This window comes from Rosa rugosa, chromosome 3, assembly GCF_958449725.1.
Source record: "Rosa rugosa chromosome 3, drRosRugo1.1, whole genome shotgun sequence".
Taxonomy (NCBI): Eukaryota; Viridiplantae; Streptophyta; class Magnoliopsida; order Rosales; family Rosaceae; genus Rosa; species Rosa rugosa.
Window position 1 is genome coordinate 12,311,644 of NC_084822.1, and position 16,491 is coordinate 12,328,134.

A 16,491-nucleotide genomic window follows, 5' to 3' on the forward strand; every position below is an offset into this window, starting at 1 on the left:
CCTGATAGGTCGAAACAAAGCGGGCCTTGGGAGCCATGCATCCTCCCAAATTCTGATCCTCGAACCATCACCAACCTGCCACCTCACCCCACTCCTTAGAGTAGACCGTGCGGTATAAATACCGCGCTAACAAGCAGAAGGGCAGCGAGCTATAGGAGCAAATAAGAGGTCATCATTAGGAAAATAACGAGCATTAAGTAATCTCCCAACCAAAGAATTGGGGTTACGCAGAATTCTCCATCCTTGCTTGGCCAATAGCCCCATACAGGTCATGAAATCCCATCCCTCCTTCCTCCTTAGGTCTGCACAAACGTTCCCAAGACACCAATTGAATCTTCTTATTGTCATCTTTGCTCCCCCACCAAAAACCAGGGCACATCTGATGTAGAGAATCACAAAACTCTTTCGGCAATAAGAAACAACTCATAGCATAAGATGGGAGAGCCTGAGCTACCACCCTTATCAACAAATCCTTACCAGAGCCCCTTAAAAGTTTACCTTGCCAACCTGCTAGTTTCTTGCTCACGCTTTCTTTGATGTAAGAAAAAGAAGCAGTTTTGTTGCAACCCAAGTAGGTAGGTAGACCCAAATACTTTTCATGCTTAACCTCAATAGAAACTCCTAAATATCCAGCCATAACCTATTTGTCAACCTCTGGTACTTTCTTGCTGAATACAATACTGTTTTTTGAGAAATTTATCTGTTGTCCCAAGGCCAACTCATAATCTTTCAACACCTCCTTAATGTGAAAACATTCTGCAGAAGTAGCCTTACCAAATAATAAGTTGTCATCGACAAATAATAAATGATGTATTACAGGTGCATCCTTACAGACACTGATCCCTTGCAACTCCCCATTCAAAACTTTCCTCTCCAGTAAGGCAGAGAACATTTCAGCACACAATAAAAAGAGATACGGAGATACAAGGTCCCCTTGACGAAGGACCTTGGTAGGAGTGAGATACCCTTTAGGTTGCCCATTCAACAAGAAAGCATATCTGACGATAATGACACATTGCATGATCAATGCAACCCAAGATTCATCAAAACCCAACCGAAGTAAAACAGACTCCAGAAAGCACCATTCCATAAGGTCATAGGTCTTGCTCATGTCCAATTTCGGAGAAAAGCCAGCATCTGAGCTACAGTAACAGTTGTGAATAAAATGTGACACCTCCTTAGCGACCAACCTATTATCAGTGATCAACCTTCCCGAAATAAAAGCACTCTGAGAAGGATTAATAATCTGGGATAAAATCTTTTTCAACCTATTAGCAATAGCTTTAGAACAAATTTTATACACAACATTACACAAGGCAATTGGACGAAGATCAGAAACAGACTGAGGATCTTTAACTTTGGGAATCAAACAGATGTGAGTAAAATTAACCTCACAGAGCAGCTAACCAGAATGAAGAAAGTTCTGCACCGTATCCACTACATCCCAATACTTTTGAAAAAATAGAGGAGGCATTCCATCAGGATCGAGGGCTTTAGTTGGGTACATCTGGAACAAGGCAGCCTTAATCTCCACTGCAGTGTACGGAGCACAAAGGTCAGCATTCATGATGGCCGTAATCCTAGGCTGCAAGAGCTCAATGATAGACTGCATATAGCCACAATCAACTGCACCTGCAATGAAAATCTTGGAAAAATAATGGAGCACCACCGACTCTATCCCTTTTGTCGACTCCTGCCAAGTACCATTATGATCAAACAAGCCCTGTAAACGATTCTTTACTCTTCTATTTGAAGCTTTCCTACAGAAGTACTTCGTATTTCTGTCTCCCTTTGCTAGCTAAGTTACTTTAGAGCGTTGACACCAATAAGAATTTTTTTTCTTCCAGCAACGCATCCAACTTGGAGTTCAGCAGTACGCTCTCCTGCTGGTTTGGCGCAGTCAAAGGTTGGTCAAGCAAAGATTGCAGTCACTCCCTCAGCATCCCAATCTCACGCCTATGAGCTCCAAAAACTTTTCGCTGCCAATCATTCAAGGTGAAACGGATCTGTGTGATTCTCTTACACACCTGAAACATGGGAAACCTTCCAGAGAATGGTTTATCCCAACCCTCCTACAACATATCTAAACACTCTGGTCGGTGTGTCCATCAGCTCCCAAAGCGGAATCGATAGCGCTGCCTTACAACCCGACTTGGAGGAACTTGGAAAACACCTAAGACGATTGGAATATGATCGCCATGGGTTGGTGCCAGATGACGAACTTGCACTGCCGTAAAGATATCAGACCACGTTGCCATAGCCACGGCGCGGTCCAGACGACTCCTCATTCCCGGGCCCTTCCAAGTGAAAGGAGATCCAGTAAACCCTAAGTTAATGACATCACATTCTGCCAACACATCCCAGAAAGGTTGCATTTGACTTGCACGCCTTACCACACCTCCTTCCTTCTCCGCTGCATGTAGCAGTTCATTCATGTCATCGATCATAACCTACAGCAAGGAAGACTCAGCCGCCAGGGACCGCAGCAAATCACACGTAAGATGACGAGAAGCCGTCACTGGATGCCCATACAAACCAGTCAGCCTCCAAGCCATACCCAATCCATCAGTTGCCCTAATCTTCACATCAATATGATGTGCAGATTTAGAGCGAAAGTGAACATCAACATCATCCTTCCAGAGCAGGGCATTACCTCCTGATAGACCGTCGCTCCAAATTGCCTCGCAATTCAAAAATCCTAACTGCAGATGCAGACAGTTCATATACACCCAGTCGTCAACTTTTGTCTCAGAGATAAAGATAGTAGAGGGCCGCTGCTGTTGAATAAGGACATTCAACGCCTCAAACCTGGATTGTTCAAACCCCGGCAATTCCAAGCCAAAACTTCCATGGGTAGGGTTTTGGATGCTACGTTCGTCAGAGACAGAATGTCTATGTTTTCTGTGCAGACACACCACTACAGCAGCTGCCCAGATAGAGCCTCCCACAAAGGGAGGTCAGGTCCACGAGCAATAGGCGTCGCCGGAAATTTGGTCGATGGCTTTACACACCGCTTCAAAACAATAGAGCATGATAACTTGTTCCATAAAATAAGGTCTTAGTTGGTTGCAAAACATTTTAAAATCATCTTTGTTCGAGTCAAAATATGCAGCCTCGTGCTTGCTTACTTGTATTCATGTTTTTGTTTTTCTTCTTGTTTTGTATTTTTTAGATAAAAGCAAATGATTTTATTTTGAGATATATTTGTACAAAGTACAACGTTTATATACCAAAGTCCGCAAAGGAGATAAAATAATTATATTTGTATCTATTTAGTGTGAAAGTTAAAGATAAAAGCTGAGGTTATTCTAAAAAAGAAGAAGATAAAAGCTGAGGTCTATTAATCATGATATAATGTTTTTTTTTTTTTTTTGTAAAACATTAATTATGATATAATATTTAAAGCAAACAAAACAGAGGAATAAATGTGCTTCATTAAAAACTGGCTCGAATAAGCTATTTGATGCATAGCGTATTTGGAGTGAGGCATAGTTATTCTCACAGCTTCTTATTTTTTATTGTAGGATTTTTCATTTATCTATTTTTGTTTATTCTCGATGAACTATTAGATTGTTTTGAGGTGTGTGATATCTCGGTCTTGGTGACTAAGCTCTTTGCTATTATAATATGTTTGTAATTTGCTTAAATTGCTCTTTCTTCCCTCTCATCGTTGAGTTTGATTGTATAGAAGTTGTACTTCTAGTAAACAAGGAAGAGAGCTGTTATGCCTCTGATGGAGTTATTGCCTCTGAGATTAGGAGTCTTCTTAGTCAACTTAATGTTTCTTAAGTTCTCAATCGATTGTGTAAGTGCAATAAGCACAAGAAGGGTCTTCTTGGCTCATAAATTGTATTGATAAAGATTTCTCTGTCAACTCTAGCTCACGCGATTTAGGCATTACATCCCCAGGACGTATTCTTGTTTACTTAATAATATGCGCATAGGGTTAAGCCTCCCACCTTGACTAGGTTCCAAACCTCATTTCAAAAAAAAAAAAAAAAAAAACTATTTGATAAAATTTAGTATGGCTTAGAGAGTCTATTGTATTATAGGTGTGGAGATTGTTATTAGGATTAATTTCAGTTTACCCCCCTGAGGTTTGGGGGTGTCATCATTTCACCCCCCAAACTCTCAATTTCACTTTTTTACCCCCTGAACTTTCCAATTTCAATCAGTCGTGTCCAATTTCTACTATTCCGTCCAAATTGGACTTTGACTCTGACTTTTGAGGGGTAAAATGGTCATTTCAAGACAAAAAAAAATAAAAAAATAAAAAAATTCGTTTTTTTTTTTTTCTGTTTTTTCGTTTTTTTTTTTTTATTATTTTTTTTTATATTTTATTTTGTCTTCAACCTATACACCACAAGTTATAATAGGTTTATAAAAATAAAAAAAATACTCTAGGTGGTTAAAAGCCGCTCGCTGGTTTACGATATTTGTTATATATCTCCGATAAAGTGAAGAATTTTAGGATATATCCCCAATAAAGTGAAGAAATATCTGTAAAAAATAATTTTACACTTTATCTGTAAATAAATATCTGTATATCCCCAATAAAGTGAAGAAATATCTGTGTAAAATCATTTTTGGTCTACGATATTTGTGATATATCTCCAATAAAGTGAAGAATTTTAGGATATATCCCCAATAAAGTGAAGAAATATCTGTAAAAAATGATTTTACACTTTATCTGTAAATATCTGTATATCCCCAATAAAGTGAAGAAATATCTGTTTAAAATCATTTTTTACAGATATTTATTTACAGATAAAGTGTAAAATTATTTTTTATAGATATTTCTTCACTTTATTGGGGATATATCCTAAAATTCTTCACTTTATCAGAGATATATCACAAATATCGTAGACCAGCGAGTGTGTAAAATCATTTTTTACAGATATTTATTTACAGATAAAGTGTAAAATTATTTTTTACAGATATTTCTTCACTTTATTGGGGATATATCCTAAAATTCTTCACTTTATCGGAGATATATAACAAATATCGTAGACCAGCGAGCGGCTTTTAACCACCTAGAGTATTTTTTTATTTTTATAAACCTATTATAACTTGTGGTGTATAGGTTGAAGACAAAATAAAATATAAAAAAAAAAAAAAAAAAAAAAACGAATTTTTTTATTTTTTTGTCTTGAAATGACCATTTTACCCCTCAAAAGTCAAAGTCAAAGTCCAATTTGGACGGAATAGTAGAAATTGGACACGACTGATTGAAATTGGAAAGTTCAGGGGGTAAAAAAGTGAAATTGAGAGTTTGGGGGGTGAAATGATGATACCCCCAAACCTCAGGGAGGTAAACTGTAATTAATCCTTGTTATTATTTGTGTTGAGCATGTAGGCTCCAGATAGTTGAGGTTGTCTATCAATTTTATTAGAAGTGTTGAATTTGGTTGCACAAGTTTGGGTATTCAATTTTTAGGGGTACTTTTATTGAATTTCCTATTAATTTCTCATAAGGTGTGCCCTACATGGCCACTTTAGATTTCAGGGTGAAATTTCGGGCATGTCTTATCACATAGTGGCATGATGAAACAATATGTTACCAATATATTTCTCGGTGGAAATTTAGTGGATAGCTGATATAATTGTCTGATGGCTTTGCATGAGTAGAATTTTTTTGTTAGGTCACCACAATTGTAAAGCAAATACAGTACCTAATAGAGCACTACTCTTTGTTAATTTATGCATTATGTTACAATACATACGATAAGTATAGACTCTTGTAATTGTTTTGCACTAGATGCTTATTGTAACTTGGAGTTTAGGTAACATATTCCCCCTCCTCATTGTATTATGCAGTTTCACTAATGGCCAATTTCAGGCCGATGTGTTGGTTTCTTTAATAAAAACTAAGAGAAATGGCGTATTATGTGCAACAAACACTTTAAAATATTGTATTTTAAAAGATTTTATTTATTTACTTTGATAAAAGAAAATAAATATATAATATTTCCACCTCAAAAAACATAATCATCAAGTGTAGCAGTTTTAGTGGGTCGTCACACAAACCACGTGGTGTAACGGTATCATGCAGATTTTGTTACGTCCCAAACCTAAAGTTACCAGCTTACTAGTCATTTGGACGGTATACGATTGAAATCTTTACTTTTTACTTTTATTTCGAACATTTAGGGGGAGTCCAGAAAATGAGACTTAAGAAAACATCATTGAAATTATTAAGACTTCAGAAAATGAGACATCACAAAACATCATGAATACGACGCGTCTCAATTAACCTTGGAACCTAATAACTTGCCTTATAGACAATTTGCTCTTTAGAACTTTCAACAAAACCCTCGTAACAAGGCACAGACAATGATTATTCTTAGCAATAGAACCCCAAACATACAATCTGTGAGCCCCGGAAAAATTATCGAGATAAGGTGAGATCGTTTGGAATAATTTTGACGATCTCGGTAATTATTAAGGTCTTCGGGAATAATTATTGGGATTTTTCACAAGGTGGAATCTTCAAAGTTTGGAGTCTATAATAAAGTACGCGACGTTACGAGTCTGTGAGAATTTTCGGGGAATTTTTCCGACACCGGAACTATTTATTTTGAATTTCCGAAGTTTAGGAATTATGGAAATTCATTTTAAATAAAAAGAAAAGCTCTGGCGTGATCTGGACCATTAAAAGTCCACCGCTTGATCAGCACCGTTCGTTTTAATTGAAATCAGGCTATAAATAGCCCTTTGATAGGATCAGCGTCCCAGATTGTTCCAGAACACATCAGAAGCCTCGACCCGTTTCTCCAGCCCGTCGACCCGGCGACTGAACCCGATCGGAACTTCCCTCGTCCGGCGACTTCACAGCGGCGCACCGGTCATGATCGAAGCGTCTTCTCATCGTGGTTCCTCCTCTGGTCACGGATCGTCCATGCATGGAGTAAGAAGAGAGAATCGAAGCCCAAAAGCTTCGGGTTTTCCGGCGACGCTTCTGCAGTTTTCGGCGATCGTCGGGGTTGCGTGAGGTACCGAAATTGATCCTCTCGTCACGCTCTGCACGTTAGTCTAATTAGTTTTTCAATTCGATTGAGATTAATGGATTGTGTTTTTGGGTTTGCTTCGGACGCCGTCGAAATTGACGTTGCCGGCGGTTGTTTTGGCTTCCTCGGTTTAACTTATGCGTCCTAACCACCACTTGGGTCTTGGTCGAGATCAATCTGCAGTCTTGGGTTGAGTTGATCAACTCAGAATCGACTAGGTTGACTCCGGTTTGCTGTGTTCTTCGTTGGAAAGCAGACCTGCAATTCGAGGTTCCTTTTCGATCTAGTCGATCACAAGGTGAGTTGGGTTCTGTTGAAGGTCTGAGAATTTACACTTCTGGGAATTGGGCTGTAACATGCATGCTGTGATGTTGTGTTTGAGAAGAGTAAATTGGTAGTTAGTCAGAAGAAATCGAAAGCTATGTTGTGAGCTTGCTGTTTTGTCCATGTTTGCTAAGATTACTACAATGATTTTGGTGATGGATGTTGTAGTATGTTTCTTATTCTGGTGAAAATGACAAAGCATAAATATGCAAGTATGCGTTTAGTTGAATTGGTTTGTCAGAAGTGAAAAAGATCAAGTTATGTTTGGGTGTCCTTAGTAATTTGGGCAACCTTGTATGAAGATGGAATCATGTTGGGTGCCATAGAAAATTCCATCGAATTACTATGTGACGAAATTATTAAGTAGAGAAAAGAAATTATATATATTGGGTGGCCTTAGTAAATCGGGTGCACTTAATATATATATATTTTTAGTCGATATCGTAATTTCAAGTAAGGGTTCGGTAATTTGGGTCAATTATTGAACAAGTCTCGATTGGTCAAACATTGGTCACAGTTAGTCAACTCCTAGTCAAACTAGGAAAAGTTGGTTGTACGATTTGTTGATCGTCGAGATTTCAATTATTAGTTCAATGCAATATTAACTATCGAAATGTCGGAATTTAGGACTCCAGCTACCCGAGGAACGGAAGGTTCGTGATCTCCGAACAACGTGAAATGGTAAAGCTTCGAAATCCAGGTAGGGGACTCGGGACTCTCTATTGGCTAATGGTTTTCCATATTTGATTATACGTGATGCATGATGAAAGTGTATTGTTAGTTCAAATTTAAAATGTTTTCAAGTTAACGTGCGTATAAGATTGTTGATGGCGGTGGGAGGGAGCGGAAAGGTGGTCGATGACTTCCTTGGGGATTAGCCACCCCTAAACCTCCGGAGGGTTAGCTACACCGGTCGGACGGTGCGCAATCTCAATGATGACCCGGTTCCGTGTGTGTAGCTAGTGTGTTAAGTTTGGTGCTCTGTGACTGGTAAGGTCAGATGTTGGTTCTACGGAACCAGGCCATCAGGTAAATCGCACGTAGTTTTCTAATCATGCATCGAGTTTTAAGATGAATGATATTTTAAGTTTGTCGTTCTTACATATATATTCGCTTTGTTTTCACACTGGGCCCAAATCCAAATTATTACAAAGTTGAGTTGATTTTCAAACTTAGTCGGAGTGGGTCCCATAGAGCAGCAAGGACGAAAGCTCACCCCTACAACAGTATATGTGCAGGTACTGTGCACTGGTAACGGGATCGAGCGGACGGAGCTGGGTGCGCAGAATTTGATAACCCTTCCGGACGGTAAACGAGTTTCTGATGTACTCTTGATCTTTATTTCTTGATCCACGCCATTCTAAAACTTGTTGTTGAGTGTTCATTGTGTGGTTAAGTCTATTAGTCCTCGACTATTCAAAAATGACAAGTTCTAGACGAACAAAGTGAATCTTGTAATTTCAAGAAGCTTTCACCTCAAAAGTATTTCAAATTCCCGCTGTGTGTTTTACGAAAAGTTTATCAACAAAAATGCCTTGCGGTTCTCTAGAATGTAATTCGAGCTTTCGGTTTATATTTTAGAGACTCGCGGCACTGTGACGTGCTCAAGCTGGTGAGGTGCAGTTTGGGGCGTTACACAATCTAAGTTGCGCACTAAAGAAACTTGTAAAGAGCTCATCGACGTAGAAATAAAGTTTAGGTTCTTATTCAATAGATAAACAAAACTAATTGAAAGTCATAGCTTGTTATTCAATAATGAATTTGGGCTTCGACAGCCCCCAACTACTAAGAGTTGGTTGCTCATAGAAAGAAAAATAAAAAGAAAACAAACTAAAAAAAGGAGAGAGAGAGAGAGGAGGAGAAGAGAGAGCTTTTTCAGATGTTGCACTGTCCTTTTATATTCCTCCTTGAGTCCTTTTTTATTCCTTTTTGGTTTAAGATTCTTTGAATTGTAGAGAAATCCAACTTCTTGATTCTCCTTTCTCTTGTTGAATTAGGGTTATCCACATCATGTTTCCAATAAAAGTTCGCCTTGTCATCAATACGATAAATGTGAACATTCTCCATATTTGCTGCGTCATCTCTATGTATTGGGCTTCTCAATCCATCAAGGTGTCCTGCTTGGGCCAGTACTTCAAGCTTTTCTTTGTTTGCGCATGTTTCCTCTATATTATCTTCTTTTTGTATATTTGCTCCAAAATACCAAATAAACACAAAAGTAAATAAATAAAGAGAAAATAGAACAAACTAACAAAGATTAACAATATAAATGTCGCATAAAATGCTTCTATCAGTGGCCATTGAAAAAGTTGTTGTGTTTGTTATAATGATCATTTTGGTGTAGGTCCCGAACCACGATTTGGTGGTCGGAGATGGTGACCCTTGGGGGTGTGTGTCGCCTCTTTTGACTTCCTAATTTCACCCATTAGATATAGTTTATTGTTACGAGCGAGTAGATGCAATTTCGTAGGTATACGTTGAACTTTAGGATCGATGGAAATTTCTGAAGTTTTAGAAATTCGGGTGTGAATTCATGTCAATTTGACCGTTAGATCGTGTTGATTTTTTTTTTTAGGTTGTTAGGGCATCTCTAACCCTCTTAGTTCCAAGCCATAGTCGTTTCAAAATTTGACACCTCTAGTGTCATTACTATTCATTCAGATTTTGCATCTCCAACCCCCTATAGTCAAAAGTCATAAGCATTTCAGAATTTTAATAATTTTAGACAATCATTTAACTACAATATGGATTTACATATCATATATAATTATTTTCTATAATATATCGTTATAATAAAATATTTTTCTGATTTTTAGAAAATTTTCTTTTATTTTTTCATCTTGTTTTCATTTAAAAATATATTACTTTATTATTAGCCGTTGAATTTAATGCATCCCATTTTTTTATCGTCAGAATAGAAATTAAGTAATTATATATTTACTTTTTGTTTTCTATACCAATTAATTTGGGCCCTCCATTTTGAATTGAATCAATGCAGAGTGAATCTCAGCCCTCCATTGTGTAGCTGCCATATGGAGCCCACCACGTTATTACACCCCATACCCAAATTTACCCGTTTACTAGTTATTTGAATGGTAAACGATAATTATCTTTACTTTTTACCTTCGTTCTGGATTTTTTAGAGGTTTCAAGGGTTGAATTTTTGTTCAAGTCAGTTTCTTAGGAAACTTCCTTCTAGAGAGTTGTAGAGCACGTTAAACCGAGTTCGTGGACATGCGGCACATTAAAATCAGAGTTGTGACGAAGAAGTTATGAGGGTTTAAACTCAGTGGCAGTTTTGTAAATTTTGAGAAATTGGTTTAAGCATATTTAGGTGTTTCCTGATGGGGAAACTTGCTAATTTGGGGACTTCCATTTTAGGAAGTCGAAGAGAGAGAGAGAGAGAGAGAGAGAGAGAGAACCCGGAAACCAGCGAACCTTCTCGGCCTCGCCGGCACAGATTCCGCCACCTCCGGCCTTGAAACTGGTCTCTTTAGAAGCGCTTCATCCTCCTCTTCCTTTCTTTGATAGTTATTTAGGACGATTTGAGACGTAGGAAAAGAATTGAGCCAGAAACCAGTCGCAGTGCATAACCAAAATCATGTCCAATCGCTGTTTTCCGGCCACCTCAGGCTGCACCATCACCGACATTTTGAGGCTCTCTCCTCTCTGATTCGAACCCAACCAGTGGGTAGATCCAATTTTGCCAAAGAAGGGTGAATCGACGGCGAGAAGAAATCTAGGGTTTTTGGGGGTTTCGAGAACGACGTGTAGACCGAGTTCGAGGAGGAAATCATTGGAAGGCCGTTGTAGTCGCAAATATGACGATGTGTAGACCGAGTTCAAGGAGGAAATCATTGGACGGCCGCTGTAGTTGCAAATCTGTGAGTGAACATTTGATTTTAAAATAAAATATGCATGCAGTACTTTTGAGCATTTATATATTTATGAGCTTTGGATTATGAGATTTATTTATGATTTACGAGATTAATATTGAATTTCCTTTTCTAGAGCTTTTAGTAATCTTCGAGCTATTTAAATTATGAGTTATTGAGTTTTGAGAAGTGGTTTTCGGAAAGTGGTTGATTAAGAAAATCTTATGAGGATTATTGATTTCGAATATTTGAGTTATTGAGATTTCTTGAGTTAAGTATATTTGAGGAGGTAATTATGTTAGCGCATGCATGCATTACTTGGTCGGCAATACCCTCCAGAATATTCCGGTCGGCAGTACCCTCTGATGTGTCATCTGGTCAGCAGTACCCTTCAGATGGTATGAGATAGTTAGTCGGCAGTACTCTCTAACCCTCACCTCCTCGTCCAATCGGCAGTACTCTCCGATGCGTCCCTGGTCGGTAGTACCCTCCATGTGGCATGAGATGACTAGTCGATAGTTCCCTCTAGTCATCGCCTATTTTTCCTTTATGAGTATTTATTGAGATTTCAAGAGTTTTGAGATGAGATTATAAAGTGATTTGAGATATTTCTTTATGAGAGGTTTTGAAAGGATTTTGAGATGATTTACAGAGGATTTGAATTGATTTTGAGAGTTCAGTAAAGAGGAGGATTAAGAGTATTTCATGATACCTTACTGCATCCTTGGTTTTTAAGATAATAAATTTGGGAAAGCATTAAATATTCGTTTTATTTTGTTTATAATTATTTATTTTTTGTCCACTCACTTTAAAGGTTTTTCTCAATGCTTTTCCCTGGGCTCTTCGGTTTCTCATGTCCAGACGGGTCGAGTTTTCGTAAGAGTCGAGGCATAGTGACCACCGGTTTCATCTTCCTTGTAGGTTACATGTTGACCTACGTGTATTTATTTTCCAGTTCATTTGTCTAGATTGCTCTGATGACCAGCTTTTAGTTGTATTAGTAGAATGTTTATTGATATTGGGGATATGAGTTTCAGAGTTGTTTTATGTTTCCTATTAGAAGTTAGCTATGAATTGTGGGGAGCAGGTAGGCTCCAGGAGTTGAGGATGGATATGTTCATTTAAGAAGTGTTAGAATGTTTTTACAGGTTTTGGGCAGTCCACTTTTAAGGGAAGTTCCGCCAAACTTTTGGTAGAATTTCGTCTAAAGTGGGCCCCGCAGGGCCTGTTTTGGGTTTCAGAGTGAAATCCGGTTCGAGTCCTGTTATGTTCCACTGAGCTATTATGGCTTTCGTCCTCCATTTCTTAGTCAAAATGATTGAAATTTTGACTCGAGAGTCATTTTGACTCTACAATTCTTTGGGTTTAAGCATCTGAAAAATAGTTAAGGTAGGCATTTTGGTTTTTGACTAAAGGATTGGAGTTGCCCTTAGAATCATTGAGTTGACGAAACCCTAGACAGTTTCAACCAATTCCGATGTAAATTCGGATTTTCGATGAATTATTTAATTAGGGTTTTGGAGTTCCATTTGAATTCAAAATTAGTTAAACATTAATTTATTCCCACGAGAGTGTCGGATTTGAGTGTTGATTATGGTTCGATTCCTTTGGATGTGATTTAATATTTGATTTATGATCTTTTTATTAATACTTCGGATTTGTGTTTTATTTGAAATTATGATTCCCAATGAATGTATTGGATTTGAGCTTGGGTGTGATTCAAGATAAATGCTAGGATTAAATTTTGGTTGTGATATATGGGTTATGAGATTTTTATTGAATTATGGATTTTATGACCATTGATTGAGATGTTTTATGTTTGTGAATTTGAGGATGGACCAGTACCCGTTATTATTTGATTTATGATTGTTGATTTGAGATATGTGTGTTTATGATTGAGATTTGAGAGGCTATGACTCAATGTAATTTAGTTAGAGACATGGGCGGAGCCATGTGGAGACTCAGTGGGTCCCGTGCCTCACCCACTTTTATATATTTTTTCTTTTGTAGTTTATGTATATGAAAACAACTATAAGTAGCTTAGAGTTTCTTTAAATCATTACCAGCCAACTTGGTGTAGTGGTCAGGCATGTATGGTTTTGCAACTGGTCCCAGCCTCCCAGGTTCGAATCATGATGGAAACATTAGTTATTCAAATTTTTTTTTCGTTTTGTGAACATTAACACAATTTTTCCTTATAGTTTTAAAAGTTAAAAATAAATTATGTCTCCATGATGAAAATTGTCTAATATCTAAAGCTATAAATTTTATTAATAAAATATGTAATTTTAGGAAAAATATTAATCTTACAGTAATTTTATTATAATGTATTATCTGTTATTAAAGTTTTGGTATATATTTTAAATTTCAAAAAAAAAATTTTGAAAACTTTTTAGTGTCCATTTGATATGAAATTCTGGCTCCGCCACTGGTTAGAGATTGATTGTTATTATGGGGAGTAGGTAGGCTCCGAAAGTTTTGAGGTTGGATTTGATTATTAGAAGTATTGAGTTTGATTTGCAAGGTCGAGCAGTCCATTTTTTGTAGGATTTCTCTTTCGGTGGGCCCCGTAGGGTCACTTTAGATTTCAGGGTGAAATCAAAGGCATCCTGTCAATTTGGTATTAGAGCTCTAGGTTGTCAGAGTTTGTCGACTTTGATCTGTGAGATTAGTATGGTGGGTACCTCCGTTGATTCGTACGACATGTGTGAAATTTTTAGGATAAAATTTTTATAAGCCCGTACCTAGAGCTACCGGTTTAGTGGTCTTTTAGACGGTAAATGACTGAAATTTTTACTTTTTACTTCTATTTCAAACATTTAAGGAGGAGATCTAGAGTTGACTTCTTTTTTTTATTCATTTTTCGAGAAAACTTTCTTTGCAAAAGATGTAGAGCACGTTAAACAAAGTCCGGGGACATGCGGCACACTAAAATCAGAGTTCATATGAGTAAAATATGATTTATAGAAGTTTAATTTTTCATCGGAGTTTTCTAGAAACCTTTGTAGAGATTGAAACTTTTAACATAACTAAAGCCATAATTATCAATACTAAAAGCTTGAAGTGAGTTGAAAGGGCGGCCTCTAATCCAATTCAGTAAATATGCTTGAATGGGCCAGAGATGCTAAAGCATCATCCATTATGTTTGTTTTCCTATGACTGTATCATTTGATTTTTCTTTCTTTCTTTCATGTTTTACTTTTAGTAAGCTAATGAAAATTCAGCATAACAGTCTGAGAAAGGTGTCGAAGCACCCACACAACCCTGAAGAAGGCAACAACTATATTCGAAAGCCCAACACCGATCTCTTGCTAGATTTCTAGAAACACTAACAAAATACAGTAAGAAAGCAATTCTTTCTGACAAATAATACAAACACAAATGAACCAAAAATTAAAAGCATATACCTATACAAGTGAGCAAAAAAGAATAAGGTAAATCCATACATCAAATAAGAAAAACAATAAGGCTATGGGCCAAAAAACTCATGGCGAAAGTGTTGGATATTATGCTCAATTGGAAATCAACATTGCAACATGTAATTGGATCTTAGCAATCCTTTCACACCCCAACTTGAGTAAAGGTTTAACCTCGTGTTAAGGAGTGATTTGTACTATTATACACAGTTTAACATCCATAATTAAAATGAGGCAGATATCATAACATGACGTTACGAACAACAACCCTCGTATCTTTATTTTGATTACAAGCCTTTAAGAGGAGTTTAAAGCACAGATGCTTGAAGCATTTATTTGCAGAAAACTGTCTAGAACAACATTTCTTTTCAAAAACATTCATTCCTTATTCAAGCTTTTATTTACAAAAAAAAGAAAAAGAAAAACCCTACTTTATAAAGTTTCGCTTATTGGTTATTCAACATGTCTGGTTTGGAACTTGCGAGAGTTTGATGAAGGGGTGAGCTAATGCTCAGTAGAGCTAATGATCCTTAGCTTAAACTTAGTAAACAACAAACAACATCAAAACAATACAATATGCAAACAATGCATGAATGTAATGTCAACTCGACTTTCTTCTCACACTTTGCACCACCCTCAAATGAATCATCCTCTTTTGTTAGTTGTCACGTTTTCCTCATGGTCTCCATGACTCGAAACCCGATGAGATCACTTTATCAACGCTCTTCGTTGAAGGGCATACTTTCCCTGATTTGTGCACTTGTGGGCTGATCATAAATTCTGGATGCCCCATACAGTAACCTCAACTACACAAATATGTTCCTATAACCACTCAAACTCCTTTTAACTGTCCAATCTCACTCTCTTCCCACAATGTAAAATGCACGATCAAGTTGTATAGATTCAAACATAAGAATACATGTTTTTCAAATGTAGACATTATTAATCAACCAACAATTCAATATCATCCAACATGTAATTCAGACACTGCAAAACAATTCACATAATGATTTAATAAAAAGTTCTCCATAAAACCCTGCCTCAAATCGCACAACGCAAACTCAAGCTCGATCTTCACTTCTTAAACTTGTGGATCACCAAGAACGTCTCCGGAACCTTACCCAAGAGGTAAAGTAATACAATACCAATGACAACGAAATTAGTAAGAAACTAACTACAGTCATTTTCAAATCCTAGAAACTATATATTTAGACTAATTTACAAGTAGTAAATGTGAATAATGGACTCTACAAATTGACCATACCAATAGTGTTTGCAAGGTACAAGTTACAACCAAAATCGCTTTATGAAGGGTTATCACAATTCACAAGTTTAGCTGGTACAAAAGGAAATGGATTAAAACAAAGTTATTTACTTGCTCTATTTAAAAACAGTATTAACAACTATTTTGGCTTCACTTTTCACCTGCTAGACTTTAGTGAAATTATATGATCTAAAGCCTATTTTAAAGATGGTGTTACAGGCTTTGAATACATGCTTTGGTTTCGTCGTTTCGAAATTGATGCCCTGATTAAAAAGTTATGCACTTTCAAATTTGGTTCAGAAATAAAGAAAACCTAGGAATTTAGTTTTGATAGAATAGACAACTGTTTTTGACAAATTATTTGACACAACCAACGTTGTCCTAATTCAGAGATTCTTAAACGTGCATAAAGATTGACAAATGAAGTTTTTGGTGGTACTTTCAAATTTCAAAACAAAGGTCTGAGATAAGAGATATGTTACTTCAAAATAGACAATAAAATAAGGTTTTCTGGAAATTTCCAGCAATCCTAGATTTTGTTGTAAATAAATTTATTCAACTTTTGGGTTAACAATTATAGTTCTTCTACAAAGATGATTTAAGAC

The 16,491-nt window shown here is 36.9% G+C and overlaps 1 protein-coding gene across 1 annotated transcript; it reads right to left on the reverse strand.

Annotated features, from left to right (window-relative positions):
* Positions 1-640: 640 nt before the first annotated feature.
* LOC133737242 (uncharacterized) lies at positions 641-2,723 on the reverse strand. Its single transcript, XM_062164844.1, has 4 exons — positions 2,495-2,723; positions 2,223-2,413; positions 1,408-1,693; positions 641-1,356 (listed from the first exon to the last, which is right to left on the reverse strand). The coding sequence occupies exons 1-4, from the start codon at positions 2,721-2,723 to the stop codon at positions 641-643; spliced, it is 1,422 nt and encodes a 473-aa protein (XP_062020828.1).
* Positions 2,724-16,491: the final 13,768 nt, after the last annotated feature.

Bases quoted from the DNA above. Each gene is read 5' to 3' on its own strand.
- LOC133737242 (XM_062164844.1), bottom strand. From the start codon at position 2,723: ATGAACTGTCTGCATCTGCAGTTAGGATTTTTGAATTGCGAGGCAATT. The intron at 2,414-2,494 runs GTGATTTGCTGC...TGCTACATGCAG, and splicing joins GGCTTCTCGTCATCTTACGT to CGGAGAAGGAAGGAGGTGTG. The intron at 1,357-1,407 runs GTTAGCTGCTCT...TGATTCCCAAAG, and splicing joins GCAGAACTTTCTTCATTCTG to TTAAAGATCCTCAGTCTGTT.